Here is a 21,333-nt window from a genome sequence, read left to right on the forward strand (position 1 = left end):
TAACCATTTTCTCCTATTCTGCTCTCTTCTTTCTCTTGGCCTTTCCCTCACACACTTTGTTCTGATACAGGTACATCCTGGAGTTAGAGACCGTGCTGTGATGAACACCATCCCATAATGTCATTCTTTCCAGTGCTTTCTCTGGTAGCCATTCTTGGAAGCAGAATGCATGTTCACTTTGGAATCTTAATTTCCCAAAGTGGGTTTAGCATGGCCATGCTCTTCAGCTTCTGTTCTCCTTCCCCTCCAGAGAAAGAAGCAGGCGGGCTCCGTGTTTGTTTGCTTTGAGTGACTGGGTTTGGGGCCCCCGCCTTACAGTCTAGAGCTGTATTGAACATGCGTTAGTATGGGTTTCCTTGTTTTAAGGTGTACCTAGCTCTCTTTAGAAGGCAGAGCTTTTTATGACAGTTAGTGGGTGCCCCGTGCTCTTGACTTGCGGCTTTGTTGATATAAAGGGTTACCAATGGATAGAATGAAATCGTACTGTGTAGGCAACAGCAGGTGCAATGAGGCACATTTCCCTCATTTGTAAAGTAAAAGAACTGGACAGTGTTCTCTGAAGCCAGCTAAGGAGGTCGTTCAGGGGCCTCCATCCAGAGGTGAGAGGCAAGGGAGACGGGTGGAGCCTTCCTGGAACGGAGACTACACCTCTGTGCCTTTCCCTCCTGGCTGCACCAGAGAAGCTTTGTTTTTCTCGCTTTTCAAAGTAGAGGGTTGTTTTATTTTGTTTTGTTTTTAAGATATTTTTTTTTAAGATTTTATTTATTTGTCAGAGAGAGAGAGAGCAAGAGTGAGCACAGGCAGACAGAGTGGCAGGCAGAGGCAGAGGGAGAAGCAGACTCCTTGCCTAGCAAGGAGCCCGATGTGGGACTCCGATCCCAGGATGCTGGGATCATGACCTGAGCCGAAGGCAGCCGCTTAACCAACTGAGCCACCCAGGCATCCCTTTAAGATGTTATTTATCTATTTTGAGAGAGAGAGAAAGCAAGCAGGGGGAGGGAGAGAAAATCTAGAGCAGACTCCCTGCGAGTGTGGAGCCTGGCACAGGGCTCGATCTCCCAACCCTGAGATCATGACCTGAGCCAAAATCAAGAATTATACACTTAACTGCTTGAGCCACCCAGGTGCCCCTCAAAGTAGAGTTTTGGGCAAGATTTCAAGGGAGTAAAAAGTTCTCTGGCTCCTTCAGTCCCTGCTCCCTCAGAAAAAAAATGAAATTTGAAAACTTCCTGAAGGCCTTTCTTCCTCTACCCTTCCATGACTTGATATCAGCAAAGAAACAGTAATCTGGGGCAAGTTACCTTAGGAAGACTGATCTTGGTGCTGTTACATTTCAGCTCTCAAAGGAAAAGCCAGATTATAATCTGTTCGCTCAAAAACTTGCAGACAGAAGGACAAGGAGCTCCTTGTTTTGAGGCCTGAAGGGAGTGGTCAGACAACTGGAATATCAATCTGATGGCCTATGAGAGAGTTCGTTTAGAGTTCGGATGACCAAGGAATGTATGGTCCAAACCAGGATGCTTGCTGTCTAAACCGTGAGGTGCTTATTAGCAGTCCCACCCAGACAGCATGTACCGCTAAGTTTGAGGCAACCAGGGCTGCCTTGAGCATACCAGGCTTCCGGGTTACCCTAGTTAGAGAGGAAACTTTGAGGTTAGTCCAGTGAAGGTGAGATTCTAAAGAATTGTGTACCATCAGAAGTAGGTGTTTCTAGGATGTTCCATCCCAGGACTGGGTGAGAAAGGAGGCTTAGCTGATTGGTCACCTTCATTCTGGCAGGTCTGTGTATTCCCTCTCCTCTCCAGGCACCTGAACTCTCAGGGAACGGCAGTTCTTTCCAACATGTTCTTGTTGACTCCTTTTCTTCCTGATACTCTCCTTATAAATGGTGGGTGAGAGCAAGTTGAGCAGGGGTGACGGTTATAATTAAAGGAATAATCTGATTCCTGAACTTCGGCCAACCTCAGCAATCATTAGGAATCCTCCAGATGCTCATCTCAGAGCCCTGAAACAAGGCACAGTTATTTACATGGTAGCTCACCCAACACACCAACAAGTCCTTGTGTTCATCCTCAGCTGAACAGGCAGGGAGGCAGGGCTGTGTGCTTTGAATGAGAGAGAGAGAGAGAGAGAGAGAGACACTTGAGCCAAAGAGAAAGGCATGAAGTAGAACGTCCTTTACAAGCATCTAAAAAATGGTTGCTTTCCATTAGCCATCCGTCTTTCAGTTCTTGGGAAGAGGAGACCAAGCCAGCAGAAGTCTGGTTCACTTCACTTTGCTAGGTGGGAGCCCCGCTTCAGAGAGCTGAGGTTCCAGAAACTCCAGCTCATGGTGGAAGGCAGTAGATGAAACAAGGAAGTGATTTAGAGACTCTTCGTTGCAGATTTATTTATTTTTATTTTATTTTTTAAATATTTTTATTTATTTGAGAGAGAAAGAATGAGAGAGCGAGCATGAGAGGTGGAAGGTCAGAGGGAGAAGCAGACCCCCTGCTGAGCAGGGAGCCCGGGACTCCAGGATCATGACCTGAACCAAAGACAGTCACTCAACCAACTGAGCCACTTAGGTCCCCTCACTGCAGATTTAGAAAGTCAAGGGCTTAGAAGGCTTGCTGTTGTCCATCCTACCCCACCTCCCAGGGTAGGGAGAAGGGAGCAGTTGTGGCTTCCCTGTGTCCCATTCTTCTTGACATGGTTCTCAGAATTCATGGTGGGAAATCCATAAGATTGGCTTTTGTATATAAGATTCAAACTCCCTTAACTATACAATAAAGAGTATGTGACTCAGAACAAAAGAGTCACAATTTCTGGTATGAATTTTTTTTTTTTTAAGCAAGAGATTTCCTGTGTACCTTAGTATTGTTGTTTGAGAAAGTTCCTTTCTAAATATAACCCTAAATTTGCTTCAGAATTGATCTGTAGTCTATGTTCATTGTATTTTCTAATATCGGCGTAAGAGATGTTTGCATAGTTATATGAGAATACAATGAATACAAGGTATAAGGCTTAATTTACTTTGAGTAAACATTGCTTGCCAATTGTTTAGTTAAAAATACTCTTTTGTGTCTACTTGAAAAGTTGAATTTGTAACTGGAAACTTTTTAGTACTGTTTTGCTTCCCTACTGAGCTTCTTCTAGACTTAAGGACTGATTTGAAATCAAACTGTCCAACTACGTTGGGTCATGCTATCTAAATGACACAAGGATAAGATACTCTGGCATCAGGTCAATTTCTAAAGGAGTTAAAACACAAATTATTGAAAAATTTCTCATCTATGCAATGTTTCTGGCTAGAATTATGTAAGGAACACTTGGATATTTGAGGAAATACTTATTAACCTTAATTTCTGGAGTATGACTACCAAATAGATTTTAATTTAAGATACAGTGGTATGGGGAAGACAGTAAATGATCCGACTATCAAAACCTTATTTCAAGTTGTACATGGTGGAAACAAAGTCTGCAGTTGCTGTCCAAGGGTTGTCTGCAGGTGGGACTAGAGCAACTCAAGAACTAGACATTCCTTCTTTTGGTGTCAAGTAGAATGAATTACCTTGGGCTTGGAAAAGACCACTCAGAGTGGAGAACATTAAAGACAGTCACCTCACCCACCTCATCTACGAAGATGTCTCTGAAAGTCAAGTATGAGAAGCACTGGGGTCTTGGGTTAGTTACCGCATACTTAAACATGTTCCCACTCTCTCTTTGGAAGTGGATGCCCTGTTTTTCCAGATTACTTTTGCCACACAAGGGTTGTAGTTAAATGCTGAGCAATGACTTGATTATCACTAAGCCTTTTAAAGACCATCAGCACCAGTAAGCTAACTTCAAGGGAGAGTCATGGCTCAGTCCAAGTATCCTTGCCTTGCTTCAGATTTTTTGGGCCCAAACGTGGAGTGACTGCAGCTTAAGTGCCTTTAATGAGCAACAAATGGCTCACAAGCACCCTGGCACTATACATCTCTGTATGACTTAGCCCTTCGTTATTTGTCATGGTTCATGATGCATTGCTTATTTACCTGCTCTAGCAGCAGTTTTGCCTGGAAGGGTGAAGTCTGTTGTGGTCTTTGAAGAATGCACGAGTGGTTCCATGCACCATGAAAATGAATAGCTCCCGTGCCAAAGAGAGTTGCATTCTCATGGTTTCAATTAACACTGACATAATGGGACTATGTCTACACCCCCACCCCAAACTCCAGGGGCTATAATTAGAAAGCAGTTCCTTACCATTGTGATGTCTAAATGATTGTCCTGCCTCGAGAACAATTTCCATTCCCCCCACCACCCGCCCTTTGATCCCGTCTGTTCACAGTGCCCCAACACCTACAAGAGTACTGCACAAGTTATTTTGCCATTTCCTGCATCATTATAAATGTAAACTGTAATAAAGTTCTATCCAAAAAGCTTTTAAGAAGCTGGGTGTAGACACTTCTTCAACCCTGAGTATTTGTTTACACTCACAACCTTAAACAACGAGAAGAGGAAGGTGGGACTCTAACTGATAGTGGGGGAACAAGTGGGGGATGGCAGGACCCTGTGGAAGGGGTTAAGGACTTGAGACAGCATGCTCTCAGGACAAAAATCTCTGCAGGGAGGTTAATATAAGGATGCTTCTGTTTTATCTACAGCACATGGACAAATACTCCTGAATGGGCCCTGGTTTGTTCCACATATTTTGTTCTGTCTTTAAAATTCTGTTATCAGGGCACTAGGAACATCTCATCCTTCTTTCTTCGTGTGTGTGCAGTGAATTCAAAATGGGAAGTTGTTGGGGCACATGGCTGGCTCAGTCAGTTAAGCATCTGGTTAAGCATCTGCCTTCGGCTCAGGTCAGGATCCCAGGGTCCTGGGATCGAGCCCCGCTTCGGGCTCCCTGTTCAGTGGGAAACCTGCTTCTCCCTCTTCCTCTGCCTGCTCGCTTGCTCACTCTCTCTCTCTCTCTCTCAAATAAATGAAGAAAATCTTTAAAAAAAAAAACAAAAACCCTAGGAAGTTGTTGAATAAACTCATCACATCTCACAGCATGTTTGGGTTCCCTATCTTTTTTTTTTTCCCCATAATTTTGGGAAATATTTCCCTTTATTTTTATTGGGTGCTTATGTTACCAAGCAACAGATAAAATCTAGGTCTTTTTTGTTTGTTTGGTGCGATTGGCTTTGCAGACCAAAAAAATGTTGCAGCAAATGTATGTAAGGGACTGGAATAAACTAAAAGGAAATGTGTTTTTAACTTGAGTGCAGCGAGTTGACTGCCATCACTGCGCAGTGTGGCTTAAGGCTCGTTCGGAATTACCAAAATGAAATCCAGGCTGCACGAAGAGGTCTTCTCCAGCACTTTTCCTTTTCCAGGCCGCTTGCAGTAGTTTTTAATGTGGTGGTTGGAAAATGCAGGCTATTGAGTAGAAAGTCTCAATCTATATTAAAAGTCTTTGCAGGGAAGGAGACTTTTCTGCAGAGGCTTTTTATAGCAGAAATGGTGTGCAGATGTCTATTGGGGGGCAGGAATGAGTGTCTTACAAATGGGAAATGAGGATTCTTCCCCCTGTTCTCCCCATACTCCTACTGACTTTTTTTTTTTAAACCATGAAACATAGACAGCCTCCTAAAATCCTAAGGCACTTCAATGTTTAGAAGAACCTTGATCAGTCTTGCAGGATTTTATTATAAGACTTGGAGATTGGCTGTTAATATCTTGTCATTATGGGTCAGTAACTCAAATAGATTTTGATTTGAGGACATAGAGAAGTATTGAGTCCAGAGGATATCCCATTTCTACCGTACAGTCCCCCCAAACTAAACAAGTCAGACCACCTCATTCTTACATAAATAATGTCAAACCCCTTTTCTTACATAACATCCCACTTTTTAATAGAAATTAATCACCTCTGCTACATTTAGCCCCAATTCTTTCGAAATATTAAAACTTTGGTGAGATAGGTGTACTGTTTGCTGACATTTTTGTTTGTTTAAGTGAGCTCTTTTTTTTCTCCCTGGGCAGCAGTGTTTACTGGAGCTTTTGAATTCTCTGTGAGCAGGAGCCGGTCGGTGGTATATATATATATATATATATATATATATATATATATATATATTTTTTTTTTTTTTTTTCGCCCCTGTGGTATCTTGACCCATTGTGTAGATAGAGCATTGGCTGAGTAAGTCCTTGTTGTTCATTAAACAGTATGTCACCTCATCCAAGGGGTCTAGTCAAGCACATCCGCCATGTGGGTGAATCCTAACTTGCCCTCCAACGTAAAAATGATTTCATTTGGTCACTAAATTTGAAAACCGCAAATTCTTGCCAGAAAACCATCCAGCCTCATAGCTGAGCGTTGGCTGTGTGTGGTTCCCCTGTGCTAGGTCTGGGTCCCTACGGAGAAGGACCAGGTTCCATGTGCTGCCCTCGAGTTTCTTTTCATTTCCTGAAATGCAGTTACTCAAGGAAGCCATTCTGATGCACATCAAGGAAGCCAAGTGTGTGGGCTCTAGAACCAAAATGGCCACATTCAAATCTTGGCCCTGCCCTTGAAGATCTCCTGTGAGTCCCTTAATCTCTTTTGACCCCTGCTTTCTCATGTGTGAAATGAAATGATATTACGCCTCTCATATGATTATCGGGAGGCTTAAAGGAGTTAATACATGAGTTAATACATGCAAACTTAAATGAGTTGATACATGCAAAGTACTTAGAAGAGACCCTGGCACATAGTAAGTTAGCTTACAATTGATTTTATTGATATATCAATAAAATCAATAAAAGCTCTCAGTAGACAGGCAATTCTGACGTAGAATATCCTTCTCTTTGGTTTTGACATGAAGATTCTTCATGATCGTGAAACCATAGAAGCAAAATAAACATTTTTTCCTGAGACCATGGATCCATTCTTTGTGTTAGTGGTTCAAAGGCGGAAGGGAGGAGTATACAGTACAGTTTTGTGTCCTTTGTTTCTAAATGTCATTTAGAGAAATAACTACTCTGTAAGAGAGGTCTGAAACATGTGCCTTTTAGCAAAGCACTCATAACCCCCCCTCACTCCCAATCCTACTGGCATTGGGGCTCAACAGAGGCTTCTAAACAGAAGGAAGACCTCAAATGTTAGTCGAGAGCTGTGGCGCAAAGGAATAATTATGTTGAACATTTTAAGCGGCATGTTGGGCCACAGAGCATCAATATATAACTGACGATTAAAAGGTGACCTTGGAGTATAGTTGCCCCTTGTGTTAATCCCCACATGCAGGATCTACCACTTGGACTTGGGTCCCCACATAAATGTACTTTAGTAAGTTATTTAGGGACTCTAACAATTGATTTTGAGGCTTACAAGGGAGAGAAATGTGAATGAACTTGAGTTTCTTTTTTTTTTTAATTTCTAATTTTTTAAGGGTTTGTATTTATTTGATAGAGAGCTTGCAAACAAGTGGGAGGAGAGACAGAAGCAGAGGGAGAAGCAGAGTTCCCTCTGAGCAGGGAGCCTGACGTAGGGCTCGATCCCAGGACCCTGGGCTCATGAACTGAGCTGAAGGCAGATGCTCAACTGACTGAGCCACCCAGGTACCCCTGAACTTGAGTTTCTATTCAAAATAAATAAAGCCCCAGAATGAAGCCCTTGAGGATTCCAAAAGATAAGCAACCATTTTGTTTCTCCACTGGGTACTCCAGAGCCAAAAGGGAGAAGTGGTCCTTGGCATCCTGGGTTTGCCATCCTGAGCTTGGCTGGGTCCATGAGAGTGGGGACCTAGACCTAAGGCCTGGGGGGTGGTCACGTTATTGGTAAATCTTGGGGGTGAACATCACAGGGGACCCCTGTTTCTTTCCATTTCCTGACTGTGTTAAAATCATTCTCGAGGGGCACCTGGGTGGCTCAGTCAGTTGAGTAGGGAGCCTGCTTCTCTCTTTCCCTCTGCCCCTCCCGCTTACTTATGCTTGCTCTCTCTTTCTCTCTAATGAAATTTAAAAAACAAACAAAAACCATGATGCTTCTCTGTACCAGAGCCTCATTCCCACACAAGGTCTTGTTTCCCAATCTGAATAATGTGAAGTCATGCATAGTGCTGTAGGTAGTGGTCCTGAGGCCAAAGACTTGAGTCTGATTTTCTCCAGCTGGGTATTGTGCATGTCCTTGCCCATCGCTGTTTTCTTAGAACTTGCCCATCTCTCTTCTCAGTTCTGGCATTTAGTATTTCCATAACATGTTATAGCTGAGTTCTTCATGATCGTTTTTTAGTAGTTAGACAACTGGTCACATGCAGAGCATGAGCCAGTACTTAGCCAGCGAATGAAGTGGAAACTGTCCGCCAAACCCAGTTTCATAATCTTCCTTTAATAAAACTCTACTGTGTCATTTTGTTTGGTCCCGGTCTTTAAACCTTGAGCAGACACCAACCTGTGTAGTAGACTGGGCCTGCTGCAACACAGATTTGACTTAGAGTGGAACAAAGAATAAAGCGGACCATGAAGAGTTAAGAAAAGAAAGCCGGGGTGGGGGGGGGGAGTGGGGAGTGGTGCATTTGTTGAATAAAACTATCACGATTTTAGATTTTTTGCTTATTTCCTACAGGCCCATACCATTTTGGAATGTGTTTGTGCTTTCGAGAGCAGGTTCCCTGCTCTAATACAGAGATTCCTGCTTTCTACCTAATCACAAGTACATTCCAGAATAATCCCCAACACGAGATAGGTGCTCAGTGACTAGTTGTTGACACTTGAGCTTTGTGCATGTTTCCGTAGTGGGGCATGGTTTCTGCTGAAGCAGAGTATCCAACAGATGCCACGGGCTCTTCTCCCATTTCTCATAGGCATTTACCCACTAACTCTTCACCTCTCTGAAATCCAGCCAGTTAGCGGTATGGTCAATATGGAACCGAACCCTAGCAATGGAGGGGAGAACAAGTGTGCCCAAGATGAGAGTTTCACAGCCTGTGCTCAAGAAGGCAGGGAAACGTGATCTGTCTGGGAAATGTGTGGCCTCGCTTTTCTCATCTCTTAAATGTGAGAGTCATATGGTGTGACCTCTAAGGCCCCTTCCAACCCTGACTTCTGTGCTCCTGGGCTTTTCCAACCACCTCCTCCCTCCAGGCTTGTGTGCTCCTCTGTAAACTGAGGGGGTGGGACGGGCAGGTGTTGCAGTCCTAACTATTGGTGACTTTGAAAGAGTGAACTTTAGTTATCCAGAAAATCTAGCCCTCCAGACTGGCCATCCCCCCAGGGTATCAGGTAGCCAAGATTTCACTGCCCATTAAAGCACAATGAAAAGACTCATTGGGCCTGGGTTCAAACTGCAGCAGCAAAGTCCTCCTTCTTGGGAGGGGATGTTGACTTTGACCTACACAATTAGCTCCTCGCTGTTGGAGGCTCCTGCCCCGCCCGCTTCAGGCCAGCGTTCTGGTGGGGATAAGAGGCGGGGTGTGTGTGTCCATCAGATAGGAGCCCATAGTGTTCAGGTTTCCTCCTGACAGTTCTAATCCCTTGTTCCTGTTCCGAAGGGTAGTGTTGATAATCGGTGTCCCAAGTCACACTTCACGGCAGGTGAAGTTCATCCCAGCATCTGTTCCCTGCCCGGTATCTGCTTTCAGAAGTTTGCTCAGGACCTTGGTTGGTACTGATAGGAGGGGAATGCACTAATCCTCTGATAGCGACTGGGTAAGCAGAGGGCGGGGCTGAAAGAACAGGAGGGCGGGAACCCCAGGCTAGCTGCCGGTGCGTGATGGCTGGCCACCATCCTTTGTAAGCACTGATGAAGATGCAGGGCAGGTGGCCTGCACGACAGTGTCCCTGGAGAGAAGTGGAAGAGGATAAGAAGCCGCAGTTCTCCATGGAGGGTGGCCAGTACCACTTTTACCCTTGTTGCTTCCCTTCCTCGTGAACTGCCCAATAGTATCTGTTTCTGCCTGGTCTTCATGTGCCTTTCAGTTCTGGCCACGCACACAGTCCTTCCTGGGCAGCCAACCCAGCCAACGTGGCCTTCTCCCTGGTGGTGGTGGTCTCCCTTCAGCTGGCCAGTTAAACCCAACCCTTTCTCCCCAGTGCAACCGAAGTCTCCTCTCTTCCATTGAGCCTTGCCTGAGCACTCTGCTTTACTGTTCCCAGGCCTCAGAAGGCCTTCACCTCAGCCCAAGTTTAAGTGTATTCATGTTCTTTAAAAAAAAAAAAAAAAGATTTTATTTATTTGACAGAGATCATAAGTAGGCAGAGAGGAAGTTGGGGGTGGGGGGCAAACAGGCTGCCCACTGAGTAGAGAGCCCGACACAGGGCTCGATCCCAGGACCCTGAGAGCATTACCTGAGCTGAAGGCAGAGGCTTAACCGACTGAGCCACCCCGGCGCCCTGTATTCACGTTCTTGCCCACAGAAGACATTGAGTTTTGCCTTCAGCATAGCTACTGGTGCTGAAAGGAGCACACACTAGGGACCCTGCTACAACTCGATGCGGGGGCGCTAAGTGTCTAAGGCAGACACTGGTGGTAGAGGCCACAGCAGGCCATGCACGGTGGGCAGGAGAAGGTCGTCTCTCCTCCTATGTCTCCTGGCTGATCCTGGAACCGTGTGTGTATGAGGACTTCAGAACAATTGAGCCACATAAAATGAGTGAGAGTGAGCGTGCATGAGAGAGCGGATGGAGGGAGCGTGGGCGTCTCTGGGGTGTGAAGTGTGTGCCCCTGGGTTATTAACGGTCAAGTGGTGTTCTTCCCTCTCTCCCCACCCACCTTCTTCCCAGCATACCCTTTCCTTCTCTCTAATCTGCCTCTTCCAAGTAATAGGCCAGGCCTGCTTGGTGTTATCCATCCCAACTCATTCTTAAGTCGAATTCATGGCCAAACCTTCAAGGTCATCTGTTACTGCTGCCTCACCACTATATTTGTCTTCCCCCAAACTAGGTCAGTCCCACAGCCCAGTGTACCCAGGCCTTGCTCAAGATGACCTACTGCTCCCACTGCCAGGGGCTTGTGAGTGTGAAGCCGTGTTACAACTACTGCTCCAACATCATGAGAGGCTGCCTGGCCAACCAAGGCGATCTTGATTTTGAATGGAACAATTTCATAGGTGAGTGAGAAAGTGAGGGAGGGAGTTGTGTCGCCAGAGAAAGCTCAGCTTCCGGGCACGGGGAATATTGTAATTATCGTCCATGAAAGTTCTTCTGTGCCTTATTTATGGGATGCCAGGGTTCTAAGTGTACTTGGAGTTTGCACCATTCTACAGGTAAGTGTTCCCTTGAACTGATGGTGCTGGTACGGAAGACCTCAGACCTAGCAAATACCAAAGTATCAGAAAGAGAATGTGACTTTTTGGCATTTTTTCCCCGAGAGGTCTGTTTTAGTTACGCATCATAGGCTTGTGTCCCTGTAAATGCTGGAGTATGGCCGTTACTGACCGAACTTTGAAATCACCTGTCACGCTGGGACCGAACCTTCTATATAGTGGCCCGATGCCCGTTGGATGTTTGAACCAAGTGAAACCTGACTGGGGGGGGGGATCTAGGGGTTCTGTTTCTACAGAGGATTTCACAGTAACCTGAGTGCTCTAGTGAGCACGGAGGCCCCCTTTGCTCTAGTCATTTTAGAGGTGAGCATCCTCACAGCTCCCTGACATCCGGAATCCAGACAGCAGTGTAAGCGGGGTGCCCACTTTCCAAGAGGATTCATCAGCATCAGTGGGAAAGGACAATTTTAAGGATCGTTTATAGGTCCGGCCATCGAATTCATTGATGTGCATTTAATGCACAGCTTAGTCCTGAAAGCTCTGTGACGGGCATGGGGGCTCCTGGTCCTCCGTGCTAGTGGCGCCATACACACGCATGCACACACACATGTGCATGCGCACACACACACCAACGGCTCACAAAACAGACTCGGCTCTTCCTCCAGTGCCCAGTCACGTTTGCGTAATTGCAGAACATAAGTGGCTTTAGAAGCACCTGTTTTTCACTTCCTTGTTCACATCATGGGAACATGTGTGCAATTTGCTGGCACCTTTCGGGCAAGGGATTGGACTCGGGAGAGGTGGTTTTTTATTTTTTAGTCAGCATGAGAGCTAATTACCATATTAACTCTGTTTGAAAATGCATCAATAAATTGGCTCCAACAGATTCTTGAGAACACTGATCCGGGGGGGGGGGGGGGGAAGAGAGAGACACATGAATATTAAGCACTTCAACACAATTGTAGCCCAAATAGCTCTAAGTGAGAAGACCTGTGAAAGGGTAGCCAGAGGCAGCAGAGGCTCTCGCATGGATGGCCCAACGTGCCCAGAAGGAAGCCATGGGAGAAATTGTGGCTTTAAAATCATTCCCTCCCTCCCCCCATCCCCCACCCCGGGAAATAAAAGCTCATGGCATTTCCAGATCGGAAGTTGATGTTTCAATTTTCAATTTTCAATCCGACCCTCACCCCCCACAACCCAGATGCCAAATTTGAAGTTCCCTTCTGCTAAATTCATTTTTGTAAATGTTGGTTCGCCTTTTAACTTTATAGCATCTATTGTACTCGTTCTCCGGGCAAAGGAGGAGAATTCACCATACACTACAAACAGTGCAGAGCGACAGCCCTCGAGTTTTGCCAGCCTTTCTACAGACCGGTCACGAGTGAGGTGCAGAGGGCCGTGTCCCTTGCACTGTTCTCTTGTTCCAACGTGTCTGGCAGAAACTGTAACTCATTGTATTAAAATACAAATTCTCTCACGCTCTTTTTTTTTTTTACATTTTTACATTTTTTCCAAAGAGTTTGCAGATCCACGTCAAATCAAAACTGCACTGTGGCTTGCTTAATTAATGTTTTCAAGCAAGGAGGAGTGAGTTGCGGTGGTTGTTCTTGTTGAGAATTTTAAAAACTACGTTTGTTCTTTCAAGAAACAGAATTAAACCCGAGTGGAAATTGATAGGATTTCTGAATCCATTTTCCTCAGTTCTTTGAAATGATCCTCCTTGGAGGGATGAGGTATATAATTGTATCTAAACTTAATTTTTAATGGGTATTTTATTCTTTCTGTCCCATAAGCTGATCTCACAGGCCAGGGGTAACAGACATTGTTAATCCCCAGTGCTTTTTTTATGAATTTTCACCAGGGTTTAATTTGCTCTGTGGTTGTAGAATTCAGTCCCAATTTACATGCCTTTGCTCTAAGTTCTTTTTTTTTTTTTTTTTCCTTCGCAAAGAATTTTTCTTTCCCCTTTAAACGACTGCAGTTAACGAATGGTGATGGGCTTTTCCCCCAACTTCTTTAAAATCAGATCTTGGGGTTAAGTTGGGAAACTGCCTTTTGTTTTCCCAGTGGGTCCTGAGCCTGAAGATGGGGGTTGTGAGTCCTGGCGGCACAGCGCTAAAGGATTCAGTTTGCCTGGTGTGAAGGGGATTCTCTGTGGACGAATGGGGATGACCTCGTGCCCATAGCCTGAGCGCCAAAAGCCTGTGGCTGGACCAGGCCCCCAAAGAGACAGGCTCAGTTTTCCACATCTGCCTTCTTGCTGCTGTGTCCTCCTTTCCCTCTCTTGAATTGCTACCAGCCTTGTTCCAGATGGATCCAAACAGTTGGAACACCCCGGACCTGGTTTTGTAAGAGGTCGGCTCAGAAGGTCAACCTAGTACTCCCCACCACCACCACCGGGACGAAGTCGGTTTCCGGACAAGCTTAAATGCTGCTCCGTTGCACCTTGCTTTCCGTCACGTACTGTGGTTTGCCTTAACCTTCACCTGACGCCTAGCCAGCCTGACTCGTGTCACACGTTGTGGCCTGCAGGACTTCCATGCTGGGATGTCGGGGTGTCAGGGCTGCCAGCAGGAGCCAGGGCCAGTCAGATATCCCAGAAATAAGAGACCTTTAGCCTGGACCCACTATCTTTGACTCTCCCTCGGGGCTTCTGATCAGGGCTGGCCACTTGTAGGGAAGGGCTGCACTGAGAGCCAAGCGGGACTCCCCCCAGGGGTGGGGGGGCCCACTCTGCACATTCCTCAGCTGCCCCGTGCAGGACGCCATGGCACCGGCCCCAACAAAGGCCCGGCTTCCCTCCATTCCCAGAGTTGACAAAGACGCCAAACAGCCAGAAGAATCGGGTTTATATTTCCTTTCAGTCTTTCACAAACATATTAGTGATCCGGCCTTTCCTCACCAGTAGGGGAATGAGTAGTTCCAAAATGCACTGGATCCCCCACCCTTGCTTAAACCTCTGCATTTTGGATGTTGATTATCTGTCTATTCATAATATTTTTATTTGGAGCAAGCGACTTCCTCTACAAAGAATGTGCTTTCTGTACGTGGCAGTCCTTGACGATTTGACAATGATGAGCACGTTGAAGCGGTGCTCGACTTGTTTACAAAAGTCTCCCTTTGCTAGCCCATCAGAAGCATTTTCCCCTGTGGTACGATGCTATGTTCATGCCAGTAGCCTTTACTAAGAGGTAGGAAGTGTTACTTTATTGGTGCTTACCACAATGCAGTCTGAAACTTCATTTGTGATTGCTTTTCAAAAAAAGTGCCTTTCAGGGAAATCTGCTTGTGGTTTGTGACATCGGAATTTGCAGCTTAGAGAAATGACCCCCATGCCTTCGGATGTTGTGTTGGGTCTGTTCTAGGTGGAAGGTAAAAGGTTGATGATCAAATTGGGTTTCATGGACAGGCTGCTGCCCAAAGTCCTTTGCACCAGAAAGCTGAGGTAGAAGATGGTGGTGGCCTGCAGTCCTCTCTGAGAAGGGCATAGAGGCTTCTGGAAACTAGCCCTCCTTGCTGTGAGCTATCCTCGGCCTACCTGAAGACTGTGGATAACGTGGTAGGCCCACGTTATGCCTAAAGAGCCTTCCCTGCCGGGCCCTAAGCACCAGAGTTGAAAGGAGAGCAGACAAGTGGAAAAGTTCAGTGCTTGTCCAGAGTGAAGCACCCTTTTCCTCATTTCCAGTTTCCTCGAATTTTGACCAGGAAATATCAGGCAACAGTACTGAGCCTCATGATCCCCACAAACATGTATGGCAGAAAAACAAGTACTAAAACATTGTAGACTCCTCCAGAAGGCCAAGGTGACTCACAGAGTCATCCATGAAGACTCATACTGGGAGCATGGGCTTTTTGTGGACTGTGTCTTCTGTTGTCTTCTCACCCAAATGAAAAGAGGCACATATTTTGCTTTAACTCGAGGCCCTTGTGTTTGAAATGGGAAGTTTATCTTAATACAAAATTGCATCTTTCAAATTTTCATTATTTGAAAAGTCATTAGAATTCCTCGAAACACTCATTTGTACTTTCCAACTGTGCGCTCAAGGAGCTGAAAGGGTTTCATTTAAAAAATGAAAGAAAGCAAATGATATGCCAGGATTTTGATGGATTTATGTTTCTGAGTCTTGTAAATGGAACCTAAATGAAAAGATCCCAGGAAGTTACTGGGAGAAGTGGCATGTTGTTGTGCCCCGGCCGCAGGTTTGTCTGCGGGAGCTAGTGCAGAGCCTCACAGCGACAGCCAGCGACACACGCAGGGAATGAATAATCAGTGTGATAGAATGTTCCCGATTGGGTTTCCTCTCTGTGGAATAAAGCATCCACCTGGCCATTTCACCCTGTAGAGAGCTAGTGATACACGGTGACTAAATGCAGCTTGGTGTTAATAGAAACGGATGTAAAAACCTGAGTTGATCAGGACACGTGCCTTCTTCCCTAACCCCCTCCCCCGCTGAAACAAAGACGGGGCGAGATAAGCAGACTGATGACCCACGGCCGAACTCACCATTTACTTTTTGTGCTGTATTGTTTTTCCCCAAATGTCCTGTTAGACGCGATGCTGATGGTGGCAGAGAGGCTCGAGGGTCCTTTCAACATCGAATCGGTCATGGATCCCATCGACGTGAAGATTTCCGACGCTATAATGAATATGCAGGAGAACAGTGTGCAAGTGTCTCAGAAGGTAACGAAGGCAGGATAACTGGCAAAGAGAGGCAGAGCCCTCCCCTCCAACCCCTCTTCACAGGCCCCCCCCCCCCCAGGCTTGGGACGCACCTTCAGACCATGTTTGCTTTGATGCAGGTTTTCCAGGGATGTGGGCCCCCCAAACCCCTCCCAGCCGGCCGGACCTCCCGTTCCATCTCCGAGGGGGCTTTCAGCGCTCGCTTCAGACCGTATCACCCCGAGGAACGCCCGACCACGGCGGCTGGCACGAGTTTGGACCGACTGGTGAGCACTTTGGCGCAGGAACGGGCGTGTTTAATGACAAAGAACCGAAAGCATTTGCTCCAAATGCAGTTTTAGTTGGAAGTCTGTCAAGTGCGGGTCTTTCAGGTGAAACTTTACAAGCAGATTGCATGTGGATGTCCATAAATCTGCCTCTCATTTTCTGGCTCATAAAGTCCATACATCGTTAGGAAACACGGCGCATCTACTGTGCACCCATCACTGTGCCCGTTAGAGGGAGGCGCAGAGCGATGGGACACCTCCTCGTTCTAAAGAAGCCCCCGGCGCAGCGGGAGAAGCAGGCATCCCCGGCTACACGAGCGGAGGGGATGTGCGGGGAGTGTTGGGATGGCGGGAAGGTGGGAGAGAGCTTCTTGCCACGCGTCGCCAGGGCAAGGGCTGGGGGGGGGAGGCGTGGTGACAGGCACGCACAGTTGCACGGAGGGAACAGTATAGACGCTGCAGCCGGAGGAGGAAAGTCTTCTCATCCCGCGGGGCCTGGAGGCTGGCGGGCCTCAGACGGTAGCTGCGAAGAAGAGGGAGAGTGGACGGTGGATATGGGTCGCTCCCTCGGGGCCTGCATTCCAGCCATTAGTTCACTGGACTGAGTTTGTTCTTTCTGTATAAATTTGATCTGCATTTTTCTCTTGTGACTCGAGTTGAAAAGGAATTGCCTAACACTCTGGAGCTACTTTAGAGATGATCAAAAGACACATGTGTAGGCTGTTGCGTGCTTTTACAGAGGTCTCTTTCCCTACCCCTCCCACCATGAGGTTACTGATGTCAAGGAGAAGCTGAAACAGGCCAAGAAGTTCTGGTCCTCTCTGCCCAGCAATGTTTGCAGCGATGAAAGGATGGCCGCCGGGAACGGCAATGAGGACGATTGCTGGAACGGGAAAGGCAAGAGCAGGTTAGCCGCGGGCAAGTGGGGTGGCAGTCTCTCTTCCCACCTTCCTGGGGGCTCGCTGGCCTTTCAGACGGGGGTCACTCAAGTTGTCACTCAAGGGAGGCATCATGAAGTACTTGACAGTAGGTAGCAATAGCATGGTTGGCTTCTAGATGTTCTAAGGAACAGGCTTTGCCCCTCAAGCCTTGTGAAGGCACCCAGCTGTTTGCGGAGCGTACTGGGCCAGAGGTCTGCGATGGTGGCTCTGGTCCAGCATGAGGACTGCAACTCAGGGTTCTGGTAGCATCATCTTCCCTGGGTTTTAATGCCTTTGGTTCTTAGCCCCCCGGTCTGGCCTCCTAAAGCTCCAGTTCCCCCAAAGGTCTCATTCTCTTCTTGGGTGATGTCTTATGTAGCCACCCCTCCATACCCAGTAACTTTCCTAAGTCCCCACTGTATCGGCCCTTGACTCTGACCCACCAACGTCCGTTAAAAGGGGTAGCTTTCCAAAAGGTCCCCATCAAAGTGGAGAAACAAGAAATGGGACAACTTTCCCCTGAACTGCACTCAGTGGGAATACTAGAATCAAGGCAGAATTCTCTGATCTTCGGCGACTTTGAGCTTTACCGATCATCGTAACGGGATCATTTTCCATTTCAGATACCTGTTCGCGGTGACGGGAAATGGCTTGGCCAACCAGGGCAGTAATCCGGAGGTCCAGGTGGACACCAGCAAACCAGACATACTGATCCTTCGCCAGATCATGGCTCTTCGGGTTATGACCAGTAAAATGAAGAATGCTTACAATGGGAATGATGTGGACTTCTTTGATATCAGTAAGCACCTGTGGTTTGAAACTTACACCTTGTTCTCGTCCACCATGTAATGAGAACAAGTGGAATGAAATGTCTGTTCCTCTTTTTTTTTTTTTTAACTAGGTGATGAGAGCAGTGGAGAGGGAAGTGGAAGTGGTTGTGAGTATCAGCAGTGCCCTTCGGAGTTTGAGTACAACGCAACCGACCACTCCGGGAAGAGCGCCAACGATAAGGCCAGCAGTGCTGGTGGCCTTGCCAGGGCACAGCCCTACCTTCTCGCTGTCTCCTGCATCTTGCTCCTGGTCATGCAGAGAGAGTGGAGATAATTCTGAATCGTAGAGAAAAAGTTCTCTTCAAAAAGTTAAAAAGGCACCGGTTATCACTTTTATACCATCCTAGTGACTTTGCTTTTTAAATGAATGGACAACGATGTACAGTTTTTACTATGTGGCCACTGGTTTAAAAAATGCTGACTTTGTGTTTTCATTCAGTTTTGTGGGGAAAAGGGACTTGTATGTATAAAGGCAGTTCCTGCTCCCCCAGAATCATGTTAAACGTGGCTAACAGTGTAGGTACAGAACTGTAGTGAGTTGTGCATTTGTGATTTTATCACTCTTGTTTGTTTGTTTTTTTTTTTTCTTTTTGTTTGTGGGGTTTTTTTTTTTCTCCTTCGATTATGATCTCACCTTGTTTCTTACAAGAAAACCAGGGTCCTTTCTTGGCATGTAACATGTACGTATTTCTGAAATATTAAATAGCTGTACAGAAGCAGGTTTATTTATCATGTTACCTTATTAAAAAGCCCAACAAGCAGTAAAATGTCCATTTATCCCTGTTGATGGGTTGCCTTCTCTGGAGAGGAATGGATATGATTTTGTTTTTTTTTATTATTAAGTTAGGACAGAATGTGAAGGCACAAGGGGGCTTCTGAGCCACTTGGTAGGTTGGATTCAGGCATCAATGCAAGAAGGCTCTACTTCCCTGATAGCCGAGGACTGGAAGACACTGCAGACCATATCCATCTTGGTCGAACTGAATTACATAAACTAAGATCACAGGTCCGTTTCTCGAACCCGCTTATACTTAGAGCAGAACCCACTTAGAAGAAGATTCCTTTTCAGTACACTCTCCCTAGAAATATAGAAGGCGTTCAGGATGTCTGAGTTATCACACGTTCACACATAGTTTAGGGGGTGGGTTTTTGTCTTTTTGTGTCTTATCCAAGCAAGTTAGCAAGCCGCTGTGTGCTGGTCTTCATGTCCACACTGACCTGCTTTGATTTCCTATCCCAAAGGCAGAAATAAGTGACCAAGAAGCTCATTTTGTCCGCCTTGTTACAGCATCCCAAATTTCACACCCCACCGTGTAGAATAGGGAACTCTCTGGGGGCCAGCCAGAACCGGGGTACAGTCTGGGCGCCCTAAATAGCTGTCAGCACTCCTCCAGCAAACTTCTCGTCTGTGCATTTGCGTCTGGTTTTGGATCCCCGTTTTTGTAAAACAAGGTTTCTAAAGTGTCCTACTTGAGTTGTCTTCCCCAGGCCCATCTGATCAGAAAGGCGAAGGGCTTGCTGTGGGTCATGGCCATGTGCTCCCCTGTCAGCCAAAAAGTCTGCTTGGGGCCATCTGGGTGTCCAGGATTTTTTCACGTGTTGTCGTTGTTGAGAGGCAGACGGGAGGGACTAGTGAGCCCAGAAGACAATAGCTTAGTGGTGACCCTTAGTCATGGTTCTGGGGGCGGGGCGGGGGGGAGGTGGCACGGGGATCTGGCAAAGGCCAGAGCTGTTGGCCCAGGCCAAAGACAACCCCGTTCCTTGTATCCTTACCAAATGACAGCTTATAAAACCATGAGAATGTAACAGCTCCCTTTAAAAAGGAGTTCCCAGAAAGTCTTCAAAGAGGGAAGATCCTGCAAGTCTCTTCCTGCGTTAGGCAGCCAGATCTCCGACGCCACAGAAGCTAACACCCACGGAGGGGTGGTTTGTGTTCCTGTTGAATCTTCAGTTGTTAGACTAATTCTCTATTTTTATATTGAAACATAATTACTTGATAGCTCAGGGTCTACATTTCATTCAGCTTTTCACACCAAATTCTTCAAGAATGGTCAACATGGAATATTGGGGGCTGTTGTAAACAGAGGCTTAATTTTATTAGAAGTATGCAGTTATTTATTAAAGCATGATGTTAATAAAATAGGCATATTCTGGCTGGTGTGTATAAGTGTTTTTTTTTTTTTAAACAAATCACAGAAGACCTAAAATGGAAAAGGTGCTCCATTTATGTATGAGGAAAAATGGATTGTAAATAGCTAAGCTGCCTTGTGAGAACTTGGAAAATGTGCTGATACTTAGTAACTACCTCAGTTGTGAGGAATTTCCTTTTTAGCTTAGACTGCTATTACTTCGACTTGGTAGAAATGAATCTGGTCTCCAAAATGTGGCTCAAAGAGTTATCCCCGTAGACCTTGTGAGTTGTTTTTAATTTTAAAACCTTGAACTCTGCCCAGCTGTTTTCTTTCAGTCAACTTCTCTACACCAATAACATTTTCCGAATTAAATATTCTTGAAGGTTCTTCTGGACTCTCACTGATTTGTTTTCTTTCTTTGCGTTTTTTCCTGTTACCCTTTTATTATTTAAATTGTCTCTTGCTTTTGAACTATGAAATAAACAAATCATAGATTTTTCCATTCAGATCCGACTGGATAACTCTTGGCTCCTAACCAGCTGGCAGGCTCACCCTTGCACCCTGTCCCACCCCTGCTCCGTAAGAAAGAATAAACGCAAGCTGAATATTCTAAAATCTTTTAAGAGTTCAGAGTATGAGGTAGAATAAAAGCTTTGTTGGTAGACCTGCCTTTTCCAAAGTCTCTGTTAATAGCATGTGACTTTTTGTTTTACAAAGTCATTTGGAAATTATTTTTTCTTTCCAACACTTCACCACCCTGTACCTCAAGAAAAAAACATTTTTAACGACTCTCAGATTTACATTTTATTTCAAAAACCGTCCGTAATTAGCACCTATTATTTGATAAAAGACAAAAGTACAAAGAATTGACATGCATTTAAAAACTTTCGTCCCCTAACAGTTTATGTGAAAAAGATTTTGTCATTTGTGATTCTAGAACAGACATAAAAATAGATGTGGATGATGATGTGCAAAATTCTGCTTGCCCCTTGGTGTCTGCGGAATGCGCCCACTTGCAGAGCTAAAGTGTGGGAAGTCAGTGACCGGACCTGTGCACGTGCACAACTACCAAATACAACTTTCTTCATTGAAATAAGGGAACAAGGGCCGAGAACTATTTTTTTCAACTTCAAACCTAGTGGGGAAAATACACCTGTGCATTCTGGGATACACTTTATTGCACAAGTTCAATTTCTACTTTTAATCTCCTAGTTATTTTCTTCTGGAAGTCTTTACAGAGGTGCAAAATCCCCGAAAGATAACCTGTGGTAATCTAGGAATTCCAGCCCATCAGTAAGGCCAATCCACG

General features: G+C 45.8%; 1 protein-coding gene across 1 annotated transcript in view; it reads left to right on the forward strand.

Annotated features, from left to right (window-relative positions):
- LOC111162162 (glypican 4) overlaps positions 1-18,602 on the forward strand; it is a 103,224-nt gene extending 84,622 nt beyond the window's left edge. Inside the window, exons 4-9 of the mRNA XM_022526356.1 lie at positions 10,874-11,039; positions 15,746-15,876; positions 15,996-16,142; positions 16,913-17,049; positions 17,686-17,861; positions 17,964-18,602. Of these exons, the coding sequence (XP_022382064.1) occupies positions 10,874-11,039; positions 15,746-15,876; positions 15,996-16,142; positions 16,913-17,049; positions 17,686-17,861; positions 17,964-18,166 (960 nt within the window). The 3' untranslated portion in view covers positions 18,167-18,602. The remainder of the gene's footprint in view (positions 1-10,873; positions 11,040-15,745; positions 15,877-15,995; positions 16,143-16,912; positions 17,050-17,685; positions 17,862-17,963) is intronic.
- Positions 18,603-21,333: the final 2,731 nt, after the last annotated feature.

Source organism: Enhydra lutris, unplaced genomic scaffold (genome assembly GCF_002288905.1).
Source record: "Enhydra lutris kenyoni isolate GAN:26980312 unplaced genomic scaffold, ASM228890v2 scaffoldscaffold89, whole genome shotgun sequence".
NCBI classification, from domain to species: Eukaryota; Metazoa; Chordata; class Mammalia; order Carnivora; family Mustelidae; genus Enhydra; species Enhydra lutris.